The 27,373-nt window shown below is 57.0% G+C and overlaps 1 protein-coding gene across 1 annotated transcript in view; it reads right to left on the bottom strand.

Annotated features, from left to right (window-relative positions):
* Nucleotides 1–1,654: 1,654 nt before the first annotated feature.
* Nucleotides 1,655–27,373, bottom strand: part of Fer1l5 (fer-1 like family member 5) — a 52,354-nt gene continuing 26,635 nt past the window's right edge. Inside the window, exons 20-53 of the mRNA XM_048353498.1 lie at nucleotides 21,544–21,668; nucleotides 20,760–20,860; nucleotides 19,794–19,971; nucleotides 19,559–19,714; nucleotides 18,452–18,583; nucleotides 16,830–16,993; nucleotides 16,571–16,685; nucleotides 15,248–15,350; nucleotides 14,542–14,705; nucleotides 14,202–14,444; nucleotides 14,008–14,125; nucleotides 13,818–13,895; nucleotides 12,842–13,023; nucleotides 12,515–12,676; nucleotides 12,170–12,274; nucleotides 10,960–11,106; nucleotides 10,723–10,885; nucleotides 10,587–10,612; nucleotides 9,277–9,327; nucleotides 9,083–9,187; nucleotides 8,498–8,617; nucleotides 7,958–8,119; nucleotides 7,710–7,801; nucleotides 5,856–6,026; nucleotides 5,539–5,687; nucleotides 5,199–5,338; nucleotides 3,954–4,042; nucleotides 3,581–3,676; nucleotides 3,345–3,486; nucleotides 3,069–3,168; nucleotides 2,806–2,996; nucleotides 2,608–2,717; nucleotides 2,262–2,409; nucleotides 1,655–2,157 (exon numbers count right to left, since the gene is read on the bottom strand). Coding sequence (XP_048209455.1) covers nucleotides 1,921–2,157; nucleotides 2,262–2,409; nucleotides 2,608–2,717; nucleotides 2,806–2,996; nucleotides 3,069–3,168; nucleotides 3,345–3,486; nucleotides 3,581–3,676; nucleotides 3,954–4,042; nucleotides 5,199–5,338; nucleotides 5,539–5,687; nucleotides 5,856–6,026; nucleotides 7,710–7,801; nucleotides 7,958–8,119; nucleotides 8,498–8,617; nucleotides 9,083–9,187; nucleotides 9,277–9,327; nucleotides 10,587–10,612; nucleotides 10,723–10,885; nucleotides 10,960–11,106; nucleotides 12,170–12,274; nucleotides 12,515–12,676; nucleotides 12,842–13,023; nucleotides 13,818–13,895; nucleotides 14,008–14,125; nucleotides 14,202–14,444; nucleotides 14,542–14,705; nucleotides 15,248–15,350; nucleotides 16,571–16,685; nucleotides 16,830–16,993; nucleotides 18,452–18,583; nucleotides 19,559–19,714; nucleotides 19,794–19,971; nucleotides 20,760–20,860; nucleotides 21,544–21,668 — 4,565 coding nt within the window. The 3' untranslated portion in view covers nucleotides 1,655–1,920. The remainder of the gene's footprint in view (nucleotides 2,158–2,261; nucleotides 2,410–2,607; nucleotides 2,718–2,805; nucleotides 2,997–3,068; nucleotides 3,169–3,344; nucleotides 3,487–3,580; nucleotides 3,677–3,953; nucleotides 4,043–5,198; nucleotides 5,339–5,538; nucleotides 5,688–5,855; nucleotides 6,027–7,709; nucleotides 7,802–7,957; nucleotides 8,120–8,497; nucleotides 8,618–9,082; nucleotides 9,188–9,276; nucleotides 9,328–10,586; nucleotides 10,613–10,722; nucleotides 10,886–10,959; nucleotides 11,107–12,169; nucleotides 12,275–12,514; nucleotides 12,677–12,841; nucleotides 13,024–13,817; nucleotides 13,896–14,007; nucleotides 14,126–14,201; nucleotides 14,445–14,541; nucleotides 14,706–15,247; nucleotides 15,351–16,570; nucleotides 16,686–16,829; nucleotides 16,994–18,451; nucleotides 18,584–19,558; nucleotides 19,715–19,793; nucleotides 19,972–20,759; nucleotides 20,861–21,543; nucleotides 21,669–27,373) is intronic.

A 27,373-nucleotide genomic window follows, 5' to 3' on the forward strand; every position in this document is an offset into this window, starting at 1 on the left:
CTGAAGAGCCAAGGGAGGGGTGTGGCGGGAAGGGTCTGGTCATTGGGAGGAGAGAGAACCAGTGCGTTGGTGTAACTTCAGCTCATGAGCACCTTGAAGCTTTTTTTTGTCTAGCTTCATCTCTTGGCTTCCTTGCTCGTAGCTGGCACTCTGCCACTTGAGCCACACCTCCACTTCTGGCTTTTTGTTGGATAATTGGAGCTAAGAGTCTCAAAGATTGTCTGCTGGGCTGTCTGGGACCAGCAGTCCTCAGATGTCAGCCTCCTGGCTATGGGATATCACTGGTGTGAGCCACTGGTGCCCGCACCTTGAGGCCTTTTAAGGAAGGCCACGATGGGACGACGTGACGACGTGTAGTCCCCAGCCCACCCCAGGAACTAGGCCTCTGCCCCTGGAGAAACATGTTACACAAGAAAGCATCCAGGGTGGGAATGTGGCTCAGTGGTAGAGTACCACTACCCTTGCATGCATGAAGCCCTGGGTTCGATTCCTCAGTACCACATAAACAGAAGTGGTAGAGTGCTAGCCTTGAGCACAAAGAAGCTCAGGACAGTGCTCAGCCCTGAGTTCAAGCCCCAGAACTGGTGAGAGAGAGTGAACGAACCGTCCACCCTGCGCCTTGGGATGTAGTTCAAGTGGCACAAGGTCCTAGGTTCAATCCCTAATCCCAAAAGAAAACAAAAACCACCCATCCAGGCCTTGCTCTAGCTCCTGCTTTTTGTTGTAAAAACAATTTTTTCCATGGTGAGTGGGGCCAGATATTCTTCTGATTATTATAACCCTAAAGTGTGTGCTAGAGGAGAGTGGAGCCTGGTTAGTGTGCGGTGCGTATGCACATGGACCTGGGAGAGGAGCCTGGTTAGTGTGCGGGGCGTGTGCACATGGACCTGGGAGAGGAGCCTGGCTAGTGTGCGGTGCGTGTGCACATGGACCTGGGAGAGGAGCCTGGCTAGTGTGCGGTGCGTGTGCACATGGACCTGGGAGAGGAGCCTGGCTAGTGTGCGGTGCGTGTGCACATGGGCCTGGGAGAGGAGCCTGGCTAGTGTGCGGTGCGTGTGCACATGGGCCTGGGAGAGGAGCCTGGCTAGTGTGCGGGGCGTGTGCACATGGGTCTGGGAGAGGAGCCTGGCTAGTGTGCGGTGCGTGTGCACATGGGCCTGGGAGAGGAGCCTGGCTAGTGTGCGGTGCGTGTGCACATGGGCCTGGGAGAGGAGCCTGGCTAGTGTGCGGTGCGTGTGCACATGGGCCTGGGAGAGGAGCCTGGCTAGTGTGCGGTGCGTGTGCACATGGGCCTGGGAGAGGAGCCTGGCTAGTGTGCGGTGCGTGTGCACATGGGCCTGGGAGAGGAGCCTGGCTAGTGTGCGGTGCGTGTGCACATGGGCCTGGGAGAGGAGCCTGGCTAGTGTGCGGTGCGTGTGCACATGGGCCTGGGAGAGGAGCCTGGCTAGTGTGCGGTGCGTGTGCACATGGACCTGGGAGAGGAGCCTGGCTAGTGTGCAGGGCGTGTGCACATGGACCTGGGGTAAGAGCAGCGGCCTTGGTGTGCTGCTCACCATCAGTCACCTTCCTGCAGTCTCCTTTCCTTCCTTCCTCTGGCGTGAGGACGAGGAGCACAAAAGCGGCTGTTGCTATGCCTCGACTAGGAGTTTTTTTTTTGTCTGAAGAGCTGACGATTTCAGCCTTTCATTTTGCCTTCAACCTCCCCAACCCCAAGTTATAAGGTGACTTTATTTATAAAACTTGTTTATTCTGATGACTGAAAAAAACGACAGCTTTGCTCTTTTTATTGGAAACCATTTCCAAACAGAATATGTCCAAGCCCCTTGTGTATGCTTAGGAGAGAGAAACCGGAAAGAGGTGGGAAGCCCAGAGGGCTGGCGTCGCGAGCGGGGCCGGAGCCGGGCCGGCGGGGACAATGACTTACGGAGCTGCGAATTCCAGGAAGTCTGGGAAGACGACGCTTTGGTAGTTCTGGGAACTACCTCCTTGCTGGAGCGGCGGCGTGGCTGGGTTTCCTGTAGACTGTAAGGTTGGAGGTTGGGTGGTGAGGCTGGAGAAGCTGTCTCTAGTGGTGTTTGCGGAACCGATGAGGTTGATTATTTTAATGGGAGGGGACATGCGAAGCACAGGTCTGACCAAGTTCATAGCCAAGTAGTTCTAGAAGAGACCACAGTGTCCGCCCAACGCCGTCACTCCGTGTCCTCTCCAACGCATCCCAAAGCCACCAGTGCCCTTGTCTCTGTCCCCAGGTTGTCACTCACCGGGGTTGAGTAGATGAAGTTGAACAGTATAAACACTATAAACAATATGACGACGAGGCCGAGGATTTTGTAGCGGTAGCGTTTGCAGCAAGCGAAGCACACGTTTTTAATAGGTGACCGCAGCCACATGAAGGCAGTGTCACTGCGTCTGTCCACGGTGGCCACGCCGGAGAAGGAAGGGCAGAAAGAACCTTCAGGGCGCGACCCAGAGCCTTTGTGGGGCCGGCGGCTGCTTGCTCCCCTCGCTCCCCGGGTCAGCGCCCTGCGGCAGGAGGTGGTTACCCCAGCCCCTCCCCTAGCAACTGCAATAGAACAGTGCCCCGCGGCCCTGGCGGAGCGCCCGTACAGAGGAGGGTGGAGCGTCGGGTACTGGTTGGGCTCCGATTGGCCTCGTCCCGCTGGCCTGATGAGGGCATCTTTCTCTGTCAGGACCTCCAGAGACATCTTCACTTTGCCCTGGAACACCGCAGGCAGGCTGAGGTTGGATGGCCAGGGCGTGCGGGGCTACTCCCCCCGTCTAGCACGCTTCTTCCCCCGCTCCTACCGACAGGCGCCATCTGTCCCCATCCTGGACTTGGCAAGGCCACCATCCCGTGACGGTCATCTTCTTAAAGAGGGAGAAGCGCTTGTGCTGGCGGCGGGGCCACTTGGGAGCAGGGTCCATCATGCCGAGGGAGCACTGCGCGGCCGTGCGGGCGGGAAGGGGCATGTCTGATAAATCCAGCTCCAGCACCCCTGCGCCCGGAGAAGCGCCGTCAGTGAGGGGCAGCGCCGCCCAGGCCGCCATCGTGTGTGACCGGCTCTCACCTATGAAGTCGTCCCTGGCGAAGAAGTCGTTGTCCCAGATCTGGATGATGAGCCGCGCCGGGAACGTCATCCGTGTGGGGTCCAGGCTCCATATGTAGTCCTGGAGGGCAGCAGGGGGCATGTCCCCGGCCTGACCCCTTCAGGCACTACCCAGCAGGGAGGGACCACGGTCACAGCGCGCGGAGTGCAACAGCACACACGCGCGGAGACCTCTGGAAGGAGGGGGAGGAGCCTCAAGGCCCTGGCCCCTCCCCTTCACCCCACCAAGCCTGTTACCTTCTGACTGTGGACACACACGCACTCCGCCGCCAGGTAGTCCATGGTGAAGATGAACCTCCAGTTGAAGTTGCCTTCCCCGGTCATGGAGCGGTAGTGGACATCTGTCTTCTGCATGTCCTCCTCCATCCCAAATAGCCACCTAGGGACGGAGCCCCTCACCTGGTGTTCATGGGGATGGCCCCCCATTCCCACCAGCCACGGGGGGTAGTGGGATGGAGGGGCTCCTCCCTCACCCTTTGACGTAGATGTCGCTCATCTTGTCTCTACTTAGCGCCTCGTGCACCAGGTCCACGTGGTCAGTTTCCCAGATGATGCAGCGCAGCTCGTACCTGCGGCAGCGAGCTCTGAGCTTTGCTGAGGGCTACTCCCCAGCCCAGCCCAGCCCCAGCCCAGCCCCAGCCCGAGCCTTGGCAAGGGAGGCCAGGCCCGGAGGCTGCCTGCTGGGCTTTCGCTGACATTGGGGAACTTAGGCAGAACGCTCTGGTGGAGCTTCTTAAACCGTTTCCAGGAAGGAGCGGCGGCCACTGCAGGGCGCGAGGGCCCAGGTGTTTTGCACCCCTGGGGCTGAACTGAAATGCAGCCAGTGAGAGTAGGGTCGTTACTTACCGTTTAGGTTTTCTGGGGCTGATGTTGACTGGGAGGCCAGGAGGCCCCAGCTTTTGGGGGAAAATGTCCACCCACATTTGTACCTTTCCCTAGAGAGAAATAGGCACTGGTTTGGGGGTTGCTGGGGCCTTTGTTCTCAGCAAGAGGGTCTGGGAGTTGGGCTGTCTCCGTTCCTGAGGCCTCATGGGGCTGTAACTTGCACTCCTCGGGAGTGGGGCCTGGAGGTTTCTGAAGGCAGCGGGTAAGCACCTGCTAGCGTCCTCTCTGCTTCTGACTGGCATAGCCGTGAGAGGTGGGTGGTATACGATGGCTCCAAAGCCCGTGGTTTGGTGCTGAGATTTCACTGATAACTGTGGTCAGGGGCATGCTGACGTTACTCAGTAGGTCATGCTTAGATGGCCTCTTGTTGGGGACCCCAACAATTAAGCAGGGTGATAGCACTGAGTAAGAGGAAACTGGGTAACCAACCAGATGATGCAGTCAGGCACTCACCACGGAGCTACATCCTGAGCCCTTAGCTCGTTTGGTATTGTGTGACCACAACCTAAGAATAGTAAACTAGTCATGAAGTCCAGAGGCCTGAGAAAGAAGATAAAAAGCTGAAAGCAATGAAGAAAGGAAGTAAAAGGGCAGCGTATACTACCAACCAAGGAAAATAGATAAATGTTTCTTTCAAATTACCTGACCCAGGTTTAATGAGAATGAATATATACGTGTGTATATATGTGTATGTGCATGTGTACACATACACGCATAATACATACATCCACATCCACTCAGCAGAGGACTTTAGAATGTGGCATGAGCTTGAGAGATGTGGAGAAGGAAAATGAGCCATTTTTGTGGCTGGAGGGAAAGGGATGATTACGGTGCATGTGGGTATCTTTGCTCCTTTGTTTAGGGCTCCTTGCCATGGAGAAAACAGCCTGCAATTAACAGCCAGAGCCAGGGTTGTAATGTCTGCAGCGTCTGAGCCCTGGTGCCCCCTCCCAGCCCCTCCTGAGGTGGGGGGGCTCACTGCACTCGGCTTCCTGCAGAGGACCTGTCCAGCTCTGAAGTTCTGAATTCTAAGTGCCATTGCGGGAACTTCGTGCTTATTAGCATGCACAACATGATTGTCTTCTGGGTGTCCACGTTACCACAGTGACTTGCCTGTCTTCCCTCTCGTCCCGGGTTATGGCCAGAACCTTGTCTCCTGGTCCAGCTGCTTCACAGGAGACAGAAACAGCCCCACCAGTCCTGTACCTGGTCGATGCCTGGCTGGCTGTCACTGTACAGTGTGCGGGTCTCCACGTGCTCAGGTACCAGCCCCTGGGCGTGCAGGATGTACAGTGCTAGCCGCTCTTTCTTGGGTCCCAAACCGTAAACATCAGGGGGCTTGGGCTCTACATTGGAGGGAGGGGATCATGAGGTCATTAACCTTCCCGTCTAGGCATTCTCCCTGGCCTGTGAGAGAAAAGGGGGAGGGGTTGGGGGGTGCCCTCTGGCCCAGAAGCCATTTCTCTTTGTCCTCCCTCCCTGTCCATCTGCAGCTCTTCCATTCTGGAGCCTCAGCTGTGTTTTCTGTAAGTGTGCTGGGGCGTACCGAAGTTTTTCAAGTTGAATTTCTCCCCATTGTAAAAAGCAGAGTCATCCTTGGCGCTGAACACGGGTGGAGGCAGGCCTTTCCGCTTGGCATGGCGCTCCAGGAGGTCGCTGGGGAGCATCTGGTCCCTCCACTGAAAGGGCCCTGACCTGGGGGGCAGGAAAAGGGCTGGGTGAAGGGGAATCTGCTGCTCTGAGCAGGGCGCTAGGAAGCGGGAACAGGAGTGGGGCCTGGCCTAAGCGAACTCTGGTTCCAGCCTCTCCCCAAAGTTGCGGTGGGACCGCAGCCCCCCTCCTCCCTTTCCCCGGCACCCTCACTGGCAATAGGACTTGGAAAGCCCGCATCGGGCTCCAAAGCCAGACAGGAGTCGGTCTTCAAGGTCAATGACTGTGGTTCCGATCTTATCATCAGGGGAAAACAGGTCAAAGTCATAGAGCTGGATCTGCAGGTCCTTCTCCAGAGGAATGTTACAGGTAAGTTCAAACATCCTAGAAGTGAGGGTGTTGGGAACGACAGAGGCCGTGAGCCAGCTTCTCCACGGTGTCTTACCCAAGAGCCCCTCTCCTCATTTATGCCCAATATGGAGAACAGAAGCCTGGGGTAGTTTGCTGTTTGCAAGGGATCAACCCCAGAGCCTTATGCGTGCTAGGCAAGCACTCCACCACCGAACCACATCCCCGCATCTCCACCACCGAACCACATCCCCGCATCTCCACCACCGAACCAGATCCCTGCATCTCCACCACTGAACCAGATCCCCGCATCTCCACCACCGAACCAGATCCCCACATCTCCACCACTGAACCAGATCCCCACAGCACCCCACCACTGAACCAGATCCCGCATCTCCACCACCGAACCAGATCCCCGCATCTCCACCACTGAACCACATCCCCGCATCTCCACCACCGAACCAGATCCCTGCAGCACCCCACCACCGAACCACATCCCCGCATCTCCACCACCGAACCACATCCCCGCATCTCCACCACCGAACCAGATCCCCGCATCTCCACCACCGAACCAGATCCCCGCATCTCCACCACTGAACCAGATCCCCGCATCTCCACCACCGAACCAGATCCCCGCATCTCCACCACTGAACCGCATCCCCGCATCTCCACCACCGAACCAGATCCCCGCATCTCCACCACCGAACCGCATCCCCGCATCTCCACCACCGAACCAGATCCCCGCATCTCCACCACTGAACCGCATCCCCGCAGCACCCCACCACTGAACCGCATCCCCGCAGCACCCCACCACTGAACCAGATGCCTGCAGCACCCCACCACTGAACCAGATCCCCGCAGCACCCCGCCACTGAACCACATCCCCCCGCAGCACCCCACCACCGAATCACATCCCCGCAGCACCCCACCACTGAACCACATCCCCGCATCTCCACCACCGAACCGCATCCCCGCATCTCCACCACCGAACCAGATCCCCGCATCTCCACCACTGAACCACATCCCCGCATCTCCACCACCGAACCGCATCCCCGCAGCACCCCGCCACTGAACCACATCCCCCCGCAGCACCCCGCCACCGAATCACATCCCCGCATCTCCACCACCGAACCAGACCCCCGCAGCACCACCACTGAACCAGATCCCCGCATCTCCACCACCGAACCAGATCCCCGCATCTCCACCACCGAACCAGATCCCCACAGCACCCCACCACCGAACCAGATCCCGCATCTCCACCACCGAACCGCATCCCCGCATCTCCACCACCGAACCGCATCCCCGCATCTCCACCACCGAACCGCATCCCCGCATCTCCACCACCGAACCGCATCCCCGCATCTCCACCACCGAACCGCATCCCCGCATCTCCACCACCGAACCGCATCCCCGCAGCACCCCACCACCGAACCGCATCCCCGCAGCACCCCACCACCGAATCGCATCCCCGCAGCACCCCACCACAGATCCCTGGCTGTGAAAGTAACTTCCGGTGGCCTGGTCAGTGATGTCTGAGCTCCTTTTCCAGACTGCGTGAGAGGATGGCGGACCCGTTGGTCCTCTCCCTGCCGGGCACCAGGCTGTGTGCGGCACTGCTCAGGAGCTCGGGTCTGGGGGAGGACCTCCCACGCTGTCGGGGGCGCCTCCCAGCCCAGCATGGAGGGGGCAGGAGAGTGGGAGAGGGTGAGGGCGGCTTACATGCCAAAGATGGGGTCCAGAGTGTTGGGCTGGTATAAGTCCCGGTTGCCGAGCTTTGTCTGCCCCAGTTGCAGGGTCACATAAGGGTCGCACTGCGGGTCAGACAGAAGAAATGGGGAGTCAGTCCAGGCTGGTCAGGAGGGGAGGGAGCAGGGCAGAAGTGAACCCCGGGAGGAGTTGGCGCTCAGATGGTCAGAGCCTGAGGGTCTCTGGGAGGTTGGGGCTGGGGGCGGGGAGCCCTTCTTTACCAGGCCATTGAAGTCCTGTGGCTGCAGGTTCATGCCGCGAATCACATACACACGCACCAAGCACAGCTGCGGGAAGTCCTCCGTCTCAGACCAAGTCGTGAACTGGCGCGGGGGCTTGGGTTCTTCGGGGTTCTCAGGAAAGGGGTAGATGCGGAAGAGGCCCTGAGGGTGGAAGGGGTGTTGGTGGCCCAGCTCCGGGGAGAGGGTGGGTTGGGGGGCGGCGGCAAGGCCAGGGGGAGAGGAGAGACAGGTGCAGCCGTGTCTTTGGCAGGGACCCCTATTTCGGAGGCACTAGGCAGAGCACCTGAGCTCATTCAGAGAGTGCGTTCCCATTCCGCAGCCACCCTGCAGGTGTGAACTCGTTCTGACGCTGGCACAGGCCAGAGCTGGGGACAGGAAGGCCTTCCTCCGCCCTCGTGAGGCCGCACGGGCTCACCCCTGCGCCTCCACCCCCTCCTCCTCCCAGAGCACGTGCGGAGCCAGGGCTTTCCGGAGGCTCCCTGGAGGGCCCAGGGGGCACTGGGGTGGCGAGACATACACCTTGAACTCCCCCACGACAGGGCTGTCGGCCTGGGGCTGCTCCTCGTAGAGTTTGAAGGTCTGGCAGAAGTCCTGCAGGCCTTGGAAGGCCGGCACAGCCTCCAGCTCGCAGTCATACACCTGGGGGCAGGGGATACGTGAGTTCCGGGGGGCAGGGAGACCGTTCCTGGCATGAGGAGACGGAGGGGCAGTCAGCAGCCCTCCCGCCTGCCTCCCGCGGGTTGGCTGACAGAGGAAGTCATGGGGGACAAGGCAGAAACTCCCACTTGCTGGATCCCAGAATCGAGGCTAGGTCTGCGGCCTCTCTGGGTTCTTGTTATTGGTGTGGGGCTTAAACTCGGGGTCTGGCGCTGTCCCTGAGCTCCTTTTGCTCAAGGCTGGCACTCTACCACTTTGAGCCACAGCACCACGTCTGGTTTTCTGGTGGCTAATTGGAGCTGTCTCACAGACTTTCCTGCCCAAGCTGGCTTTGAACCACAATCCTCAGATCTCGGCCTCCTGAGCAGCTGGGATGACAGGTGTGGGCCACCAGCACTCAACTCCCGGGGAGTTTCATTCTGCCATCTCTCCCAGAACCCTGCAAACCTTTAGGGTGTGGTAGTCTTTGTGCTTATACTTCAGGGACTTGTGGTCATCGCCTGTGGCCCAGAACAGCTTGCTCCACCAGTCCACCTCATGTTCAAATTCATCCTGGCAGGGAAGAGGGGCAGGCTGGAGCCCCCCACCTCCCTGAACTGCCTGGGTTTGTTCCTTATTCCCCTGGGCTGAGCTTACTTTACCTCAGCCTTGCTGGACTTGAACCAGAACTTCCCATAGAGGTTCCCTAAGAACTGAAAATGAAATGGTAAGAGAAAAGAGAAGGGGTAAACGCTGGGGCTAACTTCTCTGCTTTTGTTTTCCCCATAGGCCTTTCAGTTCAGACAGGACTGGGAGGCGTGAAGGAGGGGCAACATACTTCTTAGTATCCATTGCCCACATTACACTCAAAGGGGCTCAAATGCAGAACCTCATACCCCACCCCAACCTTCAGAGTTAGAATCTGTGTGTGTGTGTGTGTGTCTCACCAGCCAGTCCTGGGGCTTGGACTCAGGGCCTGAGCACTGTCCCTGGCTTCTTTTTGCTCAAGGCTAGCACTCTGCTGCTTGAGCCACAGCGCCACTTCTGGCCATTTTTCTGTGTATGGAGTGCTGGGGAATTGAACCCAGGCTTCATATATGTGAGGCAAGCACTCTACCACTAGGCCATATTCCCAGCCCCTCAGGGTCAGAATCTTGTCTCCCTCCTTCCCTCCCTTTCTTTCTTCTTTCCTCCCCCCCCACCCCCCGCTTTCTTTTTCTGGTTTCAGACCTGGAGCTTGAACTCAGGGCCTTAGGCATTGTCCCTGAGTTACGGTGCTCAGGGCTAGTGCCCTACCTCTTGAGCCATAGCTCCACTTTCAGCTTTTCGGTGGTTACAGATAACAGTCTCATGGCCTTTCCTGCCAGGCTGGCCTCGAATCCTGATCCACAGACCTTAGCCTCCTGAGTAGGCAGGACTGCAGGAATGAGTCACTGGCACCCAGCCTTTTGTCTTTATCCCCCCTTCTTTTTCTGTTCCCTCCTTTTCCTCCTCCATCCCCTCAGGGTCTCACTTTGTAGCTTAGACTAGCCTGGAACTCAATCTTCCTGCCCCAGCCTCCCGAGTGCCGGGATTACGGGCACGCGCGACCACGCCAGCAAATCTGCTTTTGATGAAGAAGTCTAGGACTCCTATGCGCTCAAGTATGATAATGCAGCCCTAGAGCAGTAGTTCTGAACCTTGAAAGCAGAGTGGTATCGCTTGAGGGGGGAAAAGAGGGCTTGGAACAAGGCTGTGATGCCTAGGCCTCTCCCAACAACTTTGGTGGGATCTCTGTGGCCCAGTCTGAGGCGTTCACAAGCTCTCACGTGATCCCCAGGGGCCATCGAGTTGAAGACTCCTCAAAGACCCTCATGTACAGCTAGGGGTGCGCACACCGGGGCACAGGCTCTAGGACAGTTTAGCTGGCATCCTCCTCTGGGTTGGGCTATTCCCAGAAGTGATGGAGAAGGCGGTGTCAGCCAGGACTCACGGGATGGTGCTTCTTCCGAGACAACACTGTGTGGAGAGAGAGGAGTCCTGAGCTCAGGACAGGAGCGACCCGGACCGGGGGAAGCCAGGGCCCTGCCTCTTCCGGCCTAGGAAAGGGTCAGCAGGTAGAGCCGTGCCTGGGAACTCTGGGGGGGTGTAATCGAGTCTCCAGGGGTCACAGAAGTAGGGCTGGAGGTGGTCGACAGTGGCCTGCCCCACCGCGACTTGCTGGCCGTAGAGCTGCGTGTCCACCACCTTCACCACGAGGGGCAGCGCATAGGCCTCCTCTGTAGGCATGAACTGCGGTCCAGAGAGGCGGAGGGTGAGGCCCCTCCAAAGAGGAGGGCTGCTCAGCCCGCCTCAAGCCCTCTTACCACCGTGAGGAACAGGGTGGAGTCAGGAAAGTTGGGGTTGGTCTCAACGTCACGGATGGCTGAGGTCCTCACAGACACTTCCCCAAATTCCACCAGGAGCTGGGGGTAGCGCACTTTCCCCAGGTTCCGAAGGCCCCAAGGCAGCACCTGCGGGGGACCAGCACGGGGCGATGGGGAAAGGGCCTTCCGATGGATCCGAGGGGCTTGGGGTCCCCGGAGTAAGCTGTGTGCTGGAGCATGTGCAGGGCTGAGGACGGAGGCCGAGTGGGAAGGCTGAGCCTGAAGGCACCCCTGACTGAGCGATCTCGACATGGCGACTTTCCCCCTCCCCATTGGGGGGTGCCGCACGCTCACTGACTGCATCCCCAGGGACCTGTGGGTTCCCCACGCACTGCACCTCCTCATGGCTCCCTTTCTGGACTCAGGCCACAGGGCGGCTGCTGCTAGAGCTCACAGAAGCAAATGGGACCCAGACTTCGCAGGAGTCTCTGGGCCACCTAGCTCATTGCTGACCCGTGTCTCAGAGAACTTCATAACCAGCCTCCGCCGGACACTGGCCCTCTCGGGAGACAGGCTTCTTCCTGGGGGCTTCCCGGAGCGCAGAGCGGGCACCAGCCGCCATGCCTGATCTCGGGGGCCACTAGTCCCTGGAAGACTTGATCATGCTTTATAACAGGTTGCAGAACGGGGGCCTCCACGGAGAGCCAGGCAGGGCTGAGCCCAAACTGGGGCTCTTTCAGTGCAAACTGTGTTGTCTCTGAAAGGTCCAGGGCTCAAGTGCAGCACTAACAGCCCCAGCCCCAGGCCCAGCGCGCCCCCTAGACACTGACAGCAAAACGATTTAGAGTGCCCGGAGAGCGCAGGAATGGAGGAAGAAGGGTGAACAAATGCACTCGTGATATTTGACATATACTGTGTAAAAAAGGTGAGCTAAGCAATGTATGGACAAGGGCTGGAGGGGAAAGTGGGGAAAAGCAAAGGATAACATTTCCTACCTGACTTAGGGAATTGTAACCCCTTTGTATAACTCCTTAACAACGATTTTTAAAAGGTTGGGCTAACAATATATTTATAATGCTGTCTTTGAGCCTCTGCCCTGTTTATCTTTCTCCATTCCCCAGGTTGTTTTCTTAGGGTCTGAAGTTGGGGCCAGTTAGTCAGGCCAACCAGAAAGTTCTAGGGCGTTCGTGCCCGCCCCTCCCCCGTGCACCTCAATGGCCATCTTCCTCATGGTGGGCTGAATGTTCTTGGGCAGTGTGTAGATCTTGTCCTTCCAGGGTATGCTTAAGATCGGCAGCTGCTTCTCCTTCAGCTTCTGGAGAACAGAGCACGAGGCCCTGTGGGCTGGACTCGCTTACCCCAGCCCCAAACCAGGCAGGTCCCTCTGAGGGCTCCAAGGAGGCCCAGAGCCCCAGGGGTCAGAGGCTGAGGGAATTCTTAGTCCTGAGGCCCTGCCTGAGGGGCTGAGGGGGTCCTTCTGGCCGTGGAGGCTCGCGGCTGGGCCAGGGCGGAGCACTGAGCGCAGCCCTCCCCACCGGGCTCTGGCTTCCAATACCTCAGTCTCAAGGATCAGCTCACAGGATGACAAGACCTCATACTCTTCCTCCCCAAGCTCTGTCAGAACAGGGCGCCACCTTAGGGGGGGCAGTGCCCGGTCCTCAATGTCCAGCCAGACCGCCGGAGGCCACATACTCCATCCACATAAGACTTCCTTTCCCTGGAGGGGGAGAGAAGACCCCCGAACCTGCACAGAGCCCGGCTCCTGGCCGGGGCCGCTGAGGCGCTTTTGTGCTCACGTGGCCTCTGCCTCGTTGGGCCGGTTCCCTGAAGACCGTTGGGCCTGCCTGCGAGGTGACTGTTCATTCCTCCCCGCCTGCCGTACCTTGGAGTCATGCTGCCAGAGCTCCAGCACCACCAGCGGGGGGCTCTCTTCAGTGTCCCGGGGGTTCTCGTACAGCAGGAGGTGCTGGAAGATGATGGTCTGGGCCCACGTCGGGGCTGCGGAGCTCATCAAGGTCTGAGTGCACAGGCTGTGGTTCAAGAAGATCACCCGGATGAAGGTCCCTGAAGGGGGGGAGGGGATCAGGGCCCTAGCTGCAGCCACTGCCTTGCAGCAGGCGGCCTCCGCACCCCTCAGGGAGCCTTTGGTTCCCTCCACAGAGCCTCCGTGCCCCCCGCTGTGGAGGCCTGCCTTGGCAGAGCCGGAAGCTGAAGGCTCCCCAGGGGGGCTCTGGAGACAGGGCTCCCCCAGGCTGAGCCTCCCGAGTGGGTGGGCCACGTCCTGTAAACACGGGTCTTGGCAGATACTTCTGGAGCTCGGCGACCCTCCGCCCCAGCTCCTAGATCAGTGGCACTAAAAAGACAGGGTGGGGACACTGGATCATCTTTTTTTTTTTTTTTACATTTAGTTTGATTGTCAGGGTGGTGGACAGAGGGGTTACAGTTGCGTGCTTAAGGCAGTGAGTGCATTTCTGTCAAACTTGTTACCCTCCCTCATTAGGATTATCTCTTGTACCTTTCGGCGCACGATCAAGGGCAAGCCCCTCCCACACGGGGCCTCCTCGCCTCCTGTCCAGCCACAGAGGGCTACGCTCGCACACCTTCATGTCTTCTCCGTCCTCTGCCAGGCCGAGCCCCTGAGCCCCCCTTTAATTCCACAGCACTGGAGTCACACCTCAAGAGCAGGCCCACCTTGTGTTGGGTCTTTTCCCAAAATTGCAGCCACGAGCTGTTTGGGGGGTGGGAGTGGGGTGTCTGGATCCTCGTTACCTCCCTGTTTATTATGCAACCGGATGGCCCTGCTGCTAGACCCTGGGGAGCTGGGGGATAAAGACTGAGTGGCGGGGGGACGTCCTTACCCTGGAAAGTCAGGGTGTGGCTGGACCTCAGGTTCCGGGCCTGGTAGATGTAGCAGAAGAGCTGGTAGTAGTGGGGCTCTGGGGGAAGAGAAACCATGTCTGTCACCGGTCACTTGGCCCTCCTATGCTTCCCTTGGGCCCCCGCCCCTTCCCTCAGGCCGTGGGCCCTGGGCCTGCCAAGCGTGCTCACTGTTGAGCGTGCAGTAGATGAAGGGCGTGGAGGAGAGGGAGGCGTCCTCTCGCACAGGCTTCTGGGACCGCGCTTCCCTGTACTGTTCCTGCATCAGGTGCTCTTTCAAGTCCGTCGCCTGTGCCCAGGACAACCCCACCTCAGGCTTCGCCATGTGCTCACAGATGCCGACTCCCAAGCCCGGAGGGCAGGGCACCCAACCAGGTAGGGCCCTGCTGCCCTGCTGAGGGGACCACAGGTAGGCGTCGCCCAGCCCGCAGCAGCTTTACCAGGGTTCCTTCCAGGAGGAATATGGAAGCGATGTCCCTGTCCTGGTTGGGTACGAGCCTGCGGTGCCAGCAGCGGCGGCGGAACTGGCTGTGAGGCTGGGGGTCCAGGTGGAACTTGGAGCCAAAGGTGCCATACTCCCAGCCCTCCTCGCCCTCTGTGGCCAAATCCTGCTGCAGGGAGGACAGCAAAGTCCTGGTCCTTCCATGGCCTCCCTGGGGGCCCCAGCCTGGGCCTCCGCCCCACCCTCCCTCGCTCTCGCCTCACCAGCTGCAGGAAGGAAAGGGTCTCCTGCTCCTTGTCCTGCTCCTGGTGGTTCCGAAAACGCACTCGCACCCAGCGCCGCCGCCGGCAGGTGTGGTAGGTCTTTTCCACTGAGTTCCAGACCTGGGGCAGGCCTGAGGGTGGGATGCCCACGCCGTATTCCCAGCCTGTGGGGGCAGCACCATGGCCTCTGAGCCGGCAGGCGCCCTCAAGCTGGGTGCCGTCCGCAGGCCTGGCTAGGCTGGGGGGGGTGCTGTTCCTCATCCGCACACGTGTGGTGGCCACAGGTCCACCTCATGGCCCGAGCCCCATGGCCTGCCCTACAAATAAGGTGACCAACAAGGCCCGATGGGCAGCCAAGCTTGTGTCTGGAGCCAGATCTTTGGGGACAGTAAGGCTATCTGTTCTAGCCGATTGCTCCTTCTCAGGAACTGCCTTGGTGAGTTCACGCTCCACAACTGAATTCATGTGCACAGGCAGCCGCCAGGCCTCACGCTGGGTCTGGCTTCGGGTGGCACCTGCTTCAGTCTAATGGCAGTCTATGGAGTGGGTGGCGGAAACTGTTCCCTAGAGGCTGGAGTCGCCTCTCACCCGAGGGCTTGGCTGCTCAGAAGCTGCCACAGGCCCACAGCCTCACTCCCAGCCGACCCAGAACCACTGCCGGCAGCCACCAGGACCTCCTGCCCTCCGCCCGGGTCAGAGAACTCACCTTCATGGTCCACCGCCAGGTTGTGCTCCACAATCCAGTTCTTCTCAAAGTGCCAGCCTTGGGGACACTCCATATCCTCCAGGGCCTTCACAGGCTGTCCGTTCTGTGGGCGACATGGGGGCCGTCGGTCCTGTGGGGATGGAAGCTGGACAGAGCTCGCCTCCACCCCTCCACACACACTCCAGCCTGGTGGCTTTCTCCTTCCTGGGGAAGACTGGGCTTGCTGCGTCTGGAATGGCCATGTCAGGCACTCAAGGCTGGCCCTCTACCACCTGAGCCACAGCTCTACGTCCAGCTCTCACAGGGGCTGGGAGTGTGGCTTAGGGGGAGAGCGCTTGCCGAGCACGCATGAGGCCCTGGGTTCCTTCCATTCCCAAGGCCACGTGAACAGGGGAGCCGGAAGTGGCGCTGGCCTGGAGCGCGGGGAGGCTCAGGGGCAGCGCCCAGGCCCCGAGTTCAAGGCCCGGCCCCAGCCCCGGCAAAAACAAAGAAAGAGAGCGTCGTTCAGGCTTCCCTGCGGTCCTCTGCGGTGGCGGAGTGACGGGCGTGAGCGCTGGCGTCCGGCCTTGTCACTGACATCTTATTTCTAGCAGGCCATCTTGGGGTGCGGCTCCCTCAGTCCACGGGAGGGTGCCCGAGGCTGAAGTGCGTGCTCTATCCCATGGTGCATAGCGCGGGGAGCGGACCGCCCCGCCCCGGCTTTATCCCGTGGTGCATCGCGCGGGGAGCGGGCTTTATCCCGTGGTGCATCGCGCGGGGAGCAGGCTTTATCCCGTGGTGCATCACGCGGGCAGCAGCCCTGGCCCGGCTTTCTCCCGTGGTGCATCGCGCGGGGAGCGGGCTTTCTCCCGTGGTGCATCGCGCGGGGAGCGGGCTTTCTCCCGTGGTGCATCGCGCGGGGAGCGGGCTTTATCCCGTGGTGCATCGCGCGGGCAGCGGCCCCGGCCCGGCTTTCTCCCGTGGTGCATCGCGCGGGGAGCGGGCTTTCTCCCGTGGTGCATCGCGTGGGGAGCAGGCTTTATCCCGTGGTGCATCGCGCGGGGAGCGGGCTTTCTCCCGTGGTGCATCGCGCGGGGAGCGGGCTTTCTCCCGTGGTGCATCGCGCGGGGAGCGGGCTTTATCCCGTGGTGCACCGCGCGGGCAGCGGCCCCGGCCCGGCTTTCTCCCGTGGTGCATCGCGCGGGGAGCGGGCTTTCTCCCGGGGTGCACCGCGCGGGCAGCGGCCCCGGCCCGGCTTTCTCCCGTGGTGCATCGCGCGGGGAGCGGGCTTTCTCCCGTGGCGCACCGCGCGGGCAGCGGCCCCGGCCCGGCTTCCAGGCTCACCAGGTCAGTGTGGGGCGTGTCTGCGGGCCCCCAGGCCCCCGTGGCGTCGCGGGTCTGGTTCTCGTACACCTCCTCCAGCACCTGGCTCTTGTTGATGTCCGTGTCTAGGAGCAGTCTGCCAGCAGGGAGACCCCAAGTCCTCCCGAGCCAGCAGGCCCCGGGGCCATCCGCGCGGGCCAGACTTGCCCCAGCGGCCTCCCCGCCCACAGCGGCCCGACGGCTCCGCCCCCTGGGTCTGTGCCGGGCCACCTGCCCTCACCTTCTCTGGGGCTCCACTATCCAGTTGCCCTGCCAGTGCCACCCCGTGGGCTCACTGAAGTCCGCCTTGGAGAGGGCCTTGTGCCCCAGGACGTCCGAGAAGCCAGGACAGCGGTCCAGTCCCTTCTGCCCCCACTGGTCCTTATGCTTGGCCTGGTTTTCGTACTGGGAGGAGAAGCCCAAGCCCCGTTAGTGCCTGTGGCATTCATCCTCCAGCTCACAGTGTTGGGGGGATGTTGGCTCCCCTGTCTCTCGTGTCCCAGAGTGCTGTCCATGTCCTTTTCTTTTTGCCAGTTCTGAGGCCTTGAGCAACGGGCATGAGCACTGGCCTTGAGCTTCTCCCCCCACCCCCCAAGGCTAGGGCTGTACCACTTGAGCCACACGCAGCACTTCCAGCCTTTCCTGTTTATGTGCTGAGGAATCAAACCCAGGACTTCATGCATGCTAGGCAAGCACTCTGCCACTAAGCCACCTTCCCAGTCCCCATGTTCTTGTCTTATGGCCCTGGAAAGGAGACATGCTCAGGAGCCAACCCTGCCCCAGATTGCTCAGCCAGCAGAGTAGGGTGGATACCCCTGTTAGGGCCAGTGCCTTCCGTTCAACCCGCCCTCCCTAGTTACTGCAGACCTGGGGGAACATGGCTCTGCTTTGCACGTGTCCCCCATGCTGCCCTAATCTGCTGAATCTGCCAATGGGAAAAATCATAGATGTGGAGGGACTACTGCATTGTGATATGTTTATCTACACATTCAACTTAAAAGCATAAAACTGTTTTCCTCCAGCAAATTTGGAAGCCCCAAACAAAAACCTTCCTTCTTCTCTGCTATCAGAGCTGCCCCTGGGCCAAGTCCTCCCAGGGAGCACAGATCCTGGCCTGTCTTTTGGCTTCAGAGCCATCTCAGCTCTTTGCTCACGTATGCTCTGAGCTGATGTGCTACCTCACATCCTGCACCTCAAACCATCCCAAGCCCACTTCTGCCTAGGGCCACCATTCTGGCCTAAAACCCAAGCTGGGGTCTGCAGAGGTCTCAGGCTGTCCTGTAAGTGATGGCAAAGCAGCCCAGATCCAGTCACAAGCAAGGAGCAGCCTAGGAGAAAGCTCTCAATAAACCTCTGTCAGGGGGCTGGGAATATGGCTTAGCAGTAGAGTGCTTGCCTAGCATACATGAAGGCCTGGGTTCGATTCCTCAGCACCGTATAAACAGAAAGAGCCAGGAGTGGCGCTGTGGCTCAAGTGGCAGAGTGCTAGCCTTGAGCAAAAGAAGCCAGGGAAAGTGCTCAGGCCCTGAGTTCACGCCCCAGGACTGGCCAAAAATAAAAAACCCCAAACCCTCTGTCAGGAAGTGTGACCAGGCCTCTGAGTGGCCAGTCTTCTCTTTTTCTGTCATCTTGAATGTGTTGCTTGTGAACAGGCAGCAATTTGAGATTGCTTTAGTCTCAGACCCCCCTTTTCATAATTTTCAGACTGTGTGGATAATGTTGTCCTCCATCTTTGGTGCTGGGCCACTGGGGCATCACTATCCTTATCCTGTACAACTTGTTCAGTCTGGCTCTTCCCCGGCTTGGCCCAGGCCCGGCCAGCCTCCCTCCTCCCCCTCCCTCGGGCCCTGGGCTGTCACTCACCGTCTCCGCATAGACCACCAAGTCCCCCTGATGGAGCAGCTGCAGGTTCTTGCTATCGGCAACATTGCCCAGCCACATACAGACCCGGAGATGGGCTGGGAATGTGTTCTGCTCTCCTCCACCGTCTGGGTACTGCGCAAGAGACAGTTTGGTCCCATGGAGGTGCCAATCCCACGGAATCAGGGTGTGCATGAAGGAGGGGGCACACACCCCTTTCCCCCTGATTCTCGGCAACAGGGGCTCTCACATTGAGCTGAGTGCTAGCGCTACAAAAAGGGAATAATGGGATTGGATGCCTAGCACCACAAAAGAAAAGTGGTTGACAGACTTCTGTCTTTCAGAGAGAGATCATGTGAATGGCTATACCCCGTGACCTAGCACAGAGCAGGCAAGAAGGGAAGATGGGTGATGCGTCAGGAAGGTTCCACAGAAATGCTGTGATAATGGCTTTGATGATAACTATCATTGAACACCTGCTTGCTACTGAGTGCCTGGCCCTCATGTCACGAGGCTCTTGGAAGGTGGCAAGAGAGGGAGCGTCCTTGCACTAGGAGGGAAAGAGCCAAGGGCAGGCGTGTTTGGGGCGGAGCGGCCTGGGTTTTTGTAGTGTGAGGTGGCTGGCAGACCAGAGCAGCTCTGCACTTTCTTCAAGACGCAGTAGGAACCAGGGATGGCTGTTAGAAGAAGGCCTGTCAGGGCTGGGTGGCCGCCAGGGTGGCGGTTTTAGTCATAGTCTGGCTCTGGTGTGGAGGGCTGGTGTCCAGATCTTGCAGGCATTGGGTATTTAGGAGGCCACTCGGTCATGGTCCAGGAGATAGGATCTGGGGCTGGACTAAGAGGTGACTGGGAGCAAGGTGGGTGAGGTGGAGTTGAAGGACAGTTACGAGGGGGCATTCTCGGTACCAGCCCACAAGCAGATGAGCGTTGGCCCCTGCCCTCCTCTTGGGATTGTGTCATCCTGTTCTTCCTATTAAAGAGCCGGGAAAAGAGAAAATGGACCACACCCTCAGGGAGGGCCGTGGGGCTGACCTGCCACTCCAGGAAGTTCTTCCTGGGAAATTAGGGGTCCTCCTTCCCCCGAGAAGCGCTGTGGAGGTGGTTTCCTACCTGGAGGAGAAGGTTCTGAATCTTCCCGCAGAACCTGCCAGACCACAAGGGCCCCGCTCTGGAGAAGAGGACGGTGTGGGCGGGCACCCGAGCAAAAGCCACTCGCTGCTCGTCAGCCATCAGCCAGATGGTCACATCTGGAAGGCTCATCTGAGGCTGCCAAGGCAGGGTGGGTTTCAGGACCCACACGGCCGGCGCCCAGCCTCGCTCCCTGGCCCGTGCGTCCAACACCCACCTCGAGAAGCACCGTGTGGAGGCGGCGCAGCCAGCCCTCCACGGTGGCCACCATGTTCCTGGGCTGGGCTTCCCTGGCCTTCTGCTCTAGTTCCTTCAGGAGGAGGCGACGGACCCGCCACTTATTCTTGTCCAGGATGGTGGCTTTAGGGTGATCCATCATGCTGGGCAGAGAGTACCTGTGGCCAGGACAGGGCAACGGGAGGCTGGACCACGTCTTCCCTCCCATGCCTCTATCTCGGGGCATGTGACATGGCCACTGCGGCCTTCCTAGCCTTGAGCTCCTGCCCATCTGTCCCGAGGAAGCCGGCTCCTGCGGAGGGATGTGTGCTAGGGATGAGTCGACCAGCCCCTCCCTGGGGACGGGGGGGGGGGGGGGGGGGGGGGGGGGGGACGGGAAGCTCTGCCTTCTGAGGTGTGTCCCGGAACAGACTCCTGAGGAGGGAACTCTGGGCAGAAGGGGCGATGATAAAGAGCTGGGGTGGGGCGGGTTTGTCTAGGTGGAGGGGAATGCGCATGCGGCTCACCCGCCATAAGTAGGAGATGTCTCCAGAGGGAGCTGGGGCCATTTTCTAGACAAGCCTACGTGGGAAGGGAAAGCTGGTTCTGTCTAAGCTACCTAAGCAAAGCTCGCACATCCTGAGGTGATGTGTGTGCTGAGGAGTTTTGTAGCCTCCAGACTTGTGTGTGTGTGCACGCGCGCGTGCTGGGGCTTGAACTCAGTCCTAGGTGCTGTCCCTAAGCTTTTTTCCTTCAAAGCCAGCACTCTACTAGTTGAGCCATAGCCCCACTTCCAGTTTTTGCTAGTTAATTGGAGTTAAGAGTCTCATGGACTTCCCTGCCTGTGTTGGCTCTGAACCACAGTCTTCTCGGCTTCTTGGGAAGTTGGGATGACAGGTGTGAGCCACTGGCCTCCTTCTGGAACCTGATCTAGTGCAACCCCAGGCCCAGCAACCTGTGGTCCCACCTGCAGTCCTCCACCAGCTCCTTCAGCAGCTTCTCCCATTGTCGCAGCAGAGCCGGGTCCTTGGGATTCCGTATGGATTTCAGGACAGCCAGATTGGCCTTCTACCCAAAGGGGAAAGGGAGAGAGCGGGCTTCAAGATGGGACACCCATGGGGCTGATTGGTGGAAGTTACCCAAGGATGGCGGGTGAAGGCTGTCACACGCCCTACCTAGTAAGGCTTGCTTCCAACGAGAATGAAAATGGCAGGCAGGGAGAACTGGGGTGGGATGGAACCGGGAAGCAGGTAGAGTCTGGACCCCTGGGCTGCCATTTGTAAATGTAAGGAAGTCATGGGTAAGGGGGGGGGTACCAGGTGAAGGGCTCCTGAGGCCGACTCTCATTGACTAGTGCCTAGGACCCTTTGTAACGTGACTCCTCCCTGATTGTCTGGCCTTCATGTTCCTCAGCAACCTCAAAAACTGGGGCAGCACCATGAATCGGCTTGTTATTCCCATACCTCCCCCCTCCCCCCAAACTCCTTCAAGGCCCTAGCAAAATGTCACCTTTATGTATCCCGCCCGACTCCTCTGTTCTTTTTTCCCCCTCCCTGTCTCTCTGACCCTGTGTCGCCGCTGCAGCCCTAGTTCCAGGATGTGTTAGCGGTGTGCACGGCGGGCCTGTCCCCCAGGGCCCTCCCGGTGTCCTCAGTACCGAGGACTGCATCTGAAGGAGGACCCCGTGCTGTGGAAGGGGGGCGTGTGCCTCCCCGTCACCACCCTGCCCTGCGGAAGCCCTGCACACTCACCAGGCGCTCCCGAGTGACATGCAGGCGATTGACACCGCTCAGGCGGAAGGCGACGTCCTCCCAGGAGGAGGTCACAGCCACGACGGGCTTGGTGTTGTACCAGGGCACATAGTGGTATTTGCTTCCTGAGACACAGGCACGGGGTAGAGCAGGCATCGCATGTCTGAAGGATCTGGGAAGTCTGCCTCTGTTTGAGGCTTCCCTCCTCTAGCCTCCCCTCCTCGCCCGCCTCTTAATTGCTCAGATGTAATCTACTGACTATGCTAACTGGATGGCCCCACAGCAGGAGCCTGGGCTGGCCCAGTGTGCACCCCTCCTGAGCACTCCTTGTGCCCAGTGTATACCCGGCCTTTCGAAGTCCCTGGTTTACAAGAGGGAAAACCCACACTGGACGTGGGAAACGGTTTGCCTGAGGTGGCACAGTCAGGAGGCCACAGCCCGGGCACCGGCTTCAGGGGCTCAGACAAGGTGCCGGGGCAAGGGATGTGCCCAGATATAGGGTGTCCCTTCTGGTGGGTGGACAGGCTGGGGACAGGGAGCATGTGGTGGTGCTCCTTATGAAGCGGAGGTGGGGGAGCGAGGTGATACCAAAAGGATTCTTTTTCTGAAATGCATTGTGTCAGCCTTGACAGAAGAAATCGACAAAATCCAAACCAGTTTACAAAGCAAAAAGCCCATGAGGCAAGCGGGACCAAGGCTGAGTGCTCAGCGGATCTCGGAGCACGTCTGTTTCCGGCAGCTGCGGGAAGGCCGGGGGGCCCTGGCAAGGGCAGGACGCCCTGTGGGCTATGGGCTGAATTGTGTCCCCCTTCAGATAAATTAAAGCTGGCTGCTGGAGCTGGTGCCTGCGATCCTACCGCCTTCATGATCTGAGGATCATGTATGGGCCAAAGCCAGCCTGGGCAGGGAAACCGAAGACTCTCAGCTCCCATTAACCAGCAGTAAGCCAGAAGAGGAGGCGTGACTCAGATGGTAGAGAGACAACGCCAAGGGACAGTGCCCTGGTCATGAGTTCAAGTCCCAGTACCAACACACACACACACACACACGGCAAGTTTCGATCCTAACCCCAGTACTCAGTAAGTGACCACAGGTGGAAATAGGGTGATTGAAGAAGGCTGTTCTCAGGAGAACGATGGCAGCACCGGGGGTGGGGTGGGGTGGGGTGTCCTATGAAGACTGAGTCAGAAAATGGAACAATGCCTCTACCAGGTACCAAGATACAGCTTGCTAGCTATGCCGGAAGCCTGGAACGGGGAAGACTAAGTTCTCACTCAAAGCCCTCAGAAGGAACCAACATTCCCTCCCACCCCCATTTCTAATCTCCTTCCTCCAACTGCGTAAGAGAATGCATTTCTGTTGCCGTAGCACCCAGTTCTTGTACTTTGCAATACAGGTCCCAGAATGCAAGGCCGGTACTTCCAAACGTCCACTTTTGGGGTATGGGGGCAAAAGGCCCCCATCACACAGAGGGGCTCAGGAGCTGCCTGCCTGTCTCCACGGTGGCTCTGGGCCCTGAGAGGAAAATCTCCAGAATGTTTCAATAAAGCTTGGCATTCTAAAATCCTGCTACGTGTAAAATATGAGGAATGTCAAGCAAAAAAATATTTCAGTGGGTCCCCACTACTAGTGGCCCAGGCAACTAGAAAAACAAACAAACGGCAAATCCTCCCCAGAGAATGAAAGGTTAGCCAGACCTCAAAGAACTCCCCTACAATTTCAAGAAAATGAGAATAAAATAAATCGTCCTACAGAAAGGCATATTCAACACTATCAGCAGACACGCTGAAAAAGTCTCACGCAGCCGGGTACTGGCAGCTCACACCTGTAACCCTCGCTGCTCAGGAGACTGAGCGCTCAGGATCACAGTTTGACACTGGCCCAGATAGAAAAGTGCTTAAAATCCCATCCCCAAAGTAATTAGCAAGAGAGCTGAGCTGAACTTGTGGCTCAAGTGGTGATTAGCGAAGCAAACGAGCAGTGTAAGTGTGAGACCCCGAGAAGCCAGATGCAAAGGAATACATACTACCTTCATTTCTTGTGCAGCAAGTTAGCACAAAGAAGATGAGTTCTTAGCTACTCAGGGGATGGGAAGTTGTGAGGTTCGTGGTTCAAGAGCAGCCTGGGCAAATGCGTGAGAGATCCTATCTCAACTAATAAAAAAAGTTGGGCGATGGCACACACCTGACACCTGTCACCCTAGTGAGAAGAGAAATAGGGAGACTGAAATCCCATCTGCCTCGGGCAAGAAGGGAGATGCTATGTGAAAAGTAAAGCAAAAGGGACTAGGGCACTTAAGAACTGCTTAAGAACTGAGAGGCCCTGAGTTCAAATCCCACTCCCCCCCCGTCCCCCGCAAAACAAATAGCAAAGGAATGACGTTGTCCAAAAAAGAACTGCACTCATGACCTGACTTATGAAATGGTAAACCCTCTGTACAACACCTTAATAATAACAATGAAATTGTATTAAAAAAAAAAAAAGCAAAGATAAGATATTGTTTAGGGGGCTGGGGATATAGCCTAGTGGCAAGAGTGCCTGCCTCGTATACACGAGGCCCTAGGTTCGATTCCCCAGCACCACATATACAGAAAACGGCCAGAAGCGGCGCTGTGGCTCAAGTGGCAGAGTGCTAGCCTTGAGCGGGAAGAAGCCAGGGACAGTGCTCAGGCCCTGAGTCCAAGGCCCAGGACTGGCCAAAAAAAAAAAAAAAAAAAAACAAGATATTGTTTAGGAGAGCAGCTCGCCTGGGTGGGAGAAGGTGAGGGTCCCACGTTTGTTGTCCTATTTTTCAGGTTTGTTTTCCTTATGATTATTCACAGAACTCAGTACTGGTTTGTGGATGCATGCTATCTTTGAATCAAGCATTTACTTAAGAAAAAATTTTTAAAGGCTTTAAGGGCACAAAGGACAAATCCCTATGTATGATACCGTGTGTGGGGTGCTGTAGGAAGCATGGGGGGGGAGAGGAGGGGCAGCTAAGGCCTCTGAGAGCACCTAGAAAGATCCAGATGCAGCCTAGAAAGACCACAAGATGAAAACAATGGCACAGAGATTTTCAAACACCAACGGCTCACGCTTGTAATCCTAGCTACTTAGATGGCTGAGATACGGAGGATTGGGGAGGTTCAAGGCCGGCCCAGCTAAGAAAGTCTGCAAGACTCCATGTCTAATGAACCAGTCAAAGCTGAGTCAGAGGGGTTGTTCAAGTGGAAGAGTGTCCGCTGTGAGTGAAGGCCCAGGGAGAGCTTGGGGCCCTGTGTTCCCCAAACCACACTCGCATGAAGTAAAGCAACTTGGTGCCCGTTCCTCACGCTACAGATCCTAGCTATGCAGGAGATCGGAGGAGCTTGGTTCAAAGCCAATCCAGGCAAATAAACCCTAGAGACGCTTCTCTCCAGTCAAGCACAAGAAGCCAGAAGTGAGGTGAAGTGGAAGAGTAAAGAAAGCCATGAGCAAAAATGATGAGCAAAGTGTGAGGCCCTGAGTTCAAACCCTGGTACTGACACATCACTCACACACACACACACACACACACACACACACACACACAGCAATTATTGAAATAAAGTAACAAAATATGGAGAACAGAATGAAAAAAGTTCATAAAGTACAGAGTTCCAGAAAGGAAACACAAGAGAGGAAATGGTAATTTATAAAGACAAAGTATCTTAGAACTTTCCAGAATTGTTGGAAGACACCAGTTTCAGATTCTGTGAGAGGGTTGTCTGAATGATAAATCAACGGAGTTCCATGGCGGGGCTCTCAGCAGGGACGTGGGATAGGAGACAGCAGTTTTTCTCTTTTGTTCTTGGATAGCTTACAAAAGCAACAAGAAGGAAAATAACTCCATTTCCAGCAAATGAGGAGCCAGATATAATCTGCACATTCAAAATATACGCAGAGACTGCCAAAAGAAACCACAGCATCCCCAGAAGCCGGGAGCAGGAGGCGGCCGAAGGTACCTGCGGGGAGGCGGCCGAAGGTACCTGCGGGGAAGCGGCCAGGGAGACTGTCAGCCGGGAGCAGATCACAGAAAGTGCCAGAAAAAATACTCTCCCTGAAGGGCCTCAGGACACAGAAGAGGGAGTGTGAGCTTGCAGAATTGGGAAAACAAGTAGAAGAAAAAGCAAAAACATCAAAGGAAAGACAAAATAAGAAGGCCAAGAAGATTCAACCTGCCGACAATTCAGCGAGAGGCATAGCAATGAGGACAGAAGAAATAAGTAGCTGCAACGAGATGGAAAGAACCAGAAGTGGTCAGGGAGAAAAAGACAGACACAGAAGAAAACTAAGGAGAATTATTTCAGCTACCAGTGGATTCCCTGAAAGAAGAAAATAAACAATGGAACAGAATGAGTATTTTAATGTACATTCACATGGGGAAAAGAACTTTTTAAAACAACCTGTCATTCAAATGCAAATCAATCTAAAAGGAATTACAGAGCTGAATGTAAGAATTAAAACAAAGTTTTAGAAGAAAAAAAAAAGATCTTCAACATGACACCTTAAAAGAAAAAGTAAATTGGACTTGCTCCAAATTTAAAATGTTTAGCTGGGCACTGGTGGCTCATGTCGGTAATACTAGCTCCTTAGGAGGCTGAGATCTGAGAATTGAGGTTCGAAGCCAGCCTGGGCATGGAAGTCCATGAAGACTCTTATCTCTAAAAAACTACTCAGAAAAAGCCAGAAGTGGCACTGATGCTCAAGTAGTAGAGTGAAAGTCTTGAGGAAAAAAAAAAAAAAAAACTCAGGGACAGCACCCAGGCCCAAAGTTCAAGCTCCAGGACTGGCTCGAGCACACAAACACACACTATTTGCACATCAGCTGAGCAATTGATCAGGAAGATAAAGCTTCAAGGCCAGCCTGCGCAAAAAATTCAAGAGATCTTATCACAATCAATCAAAGTAACCAATCAGTAATTAGTACAATAATTGGAAAAAGGATTAAAAACAAACAAACAGATCAAGGGAACAGAATAGATATTCCAGAAAGAGACCATATTTACCTCAAGCAAAAAGAAGCCAGGGACAGTGCTCAGGCCCCGAGCCCAAGCCCCAGGACTGGCGCAAAAAAAAAAAGTCTGGGCCCATTATGTACTGGTGAGAACATAGGCTCCTAGGAACTCTCATGCCATCTGATCAAAGTGTACTTTGCTCTAATTGCTTTTGTTTGGAGATTCTCCTCTACTTCTCCGTGTGTAATTTAGAGGAAGCCTTGTGCCTGTGACTAGGAGCCATGTACCAGAATGTTTCTAACAAAATTATTATACTAGCAGAAAAAAATACAACCTAAATGTCTCCTTATGGAACATAAACAAAGAATGAACTGTGGCTACCCACGCCCGCAGCAAAGATGTAATGTTGAGGCACAGAAGAAGACAGGTTCAGGGGCTGGGGATATGGCCTAGTGGCAAGAGAGCTTTCCTCATATACATGAAGCCCTGGGTTCAATTCCCCAGCACCACATAAACAGAAAATGGCCAGAAGTGGCGCTGTGGCTCAAGTGGCAGAGTGCTAGCCTTGAGCAAAGAGAAGCCAGGGACAGTGCTCAGGCCCTGAGTCCAAGGCCCAGGACTGGCCAAAAAAAAAAAAAAAAGATACAAAAACTCATATAAAACAGAAAATAGTATGCTATTTAAGGGTCCATCCATAGTGGGTAGTAATAAAAAGAAAAGAATGAGGGCTGGGAACCTGGCTTAGCAGTAGGGTGCTTGCCTAGCATGGTGAAGCCCTGGGTTTGATTCCGCAGCACCACATATATAGAAAAAGACAGAAGTGGTGCTGTGGCTCAAGTGGCAGAGTGCTAGCCTTGAGCAAAAAGAAGCCA

The sequence above is a fragment of the Perognathus longimembris genome, chromosome 8 (assembly GCF_023159225.1).
Source record: "Perognathus longimembris pacificus isolate PPM17 chromosome 8, ASM2315922v1, whole genome shotgun sequence".
NCBI classification, from domain to species: Eukaryota; Metazoa; Chordata; class Mammalia; order Rodentia; family Heteromyidae; genus Perognathus; species Perognathus longimembris.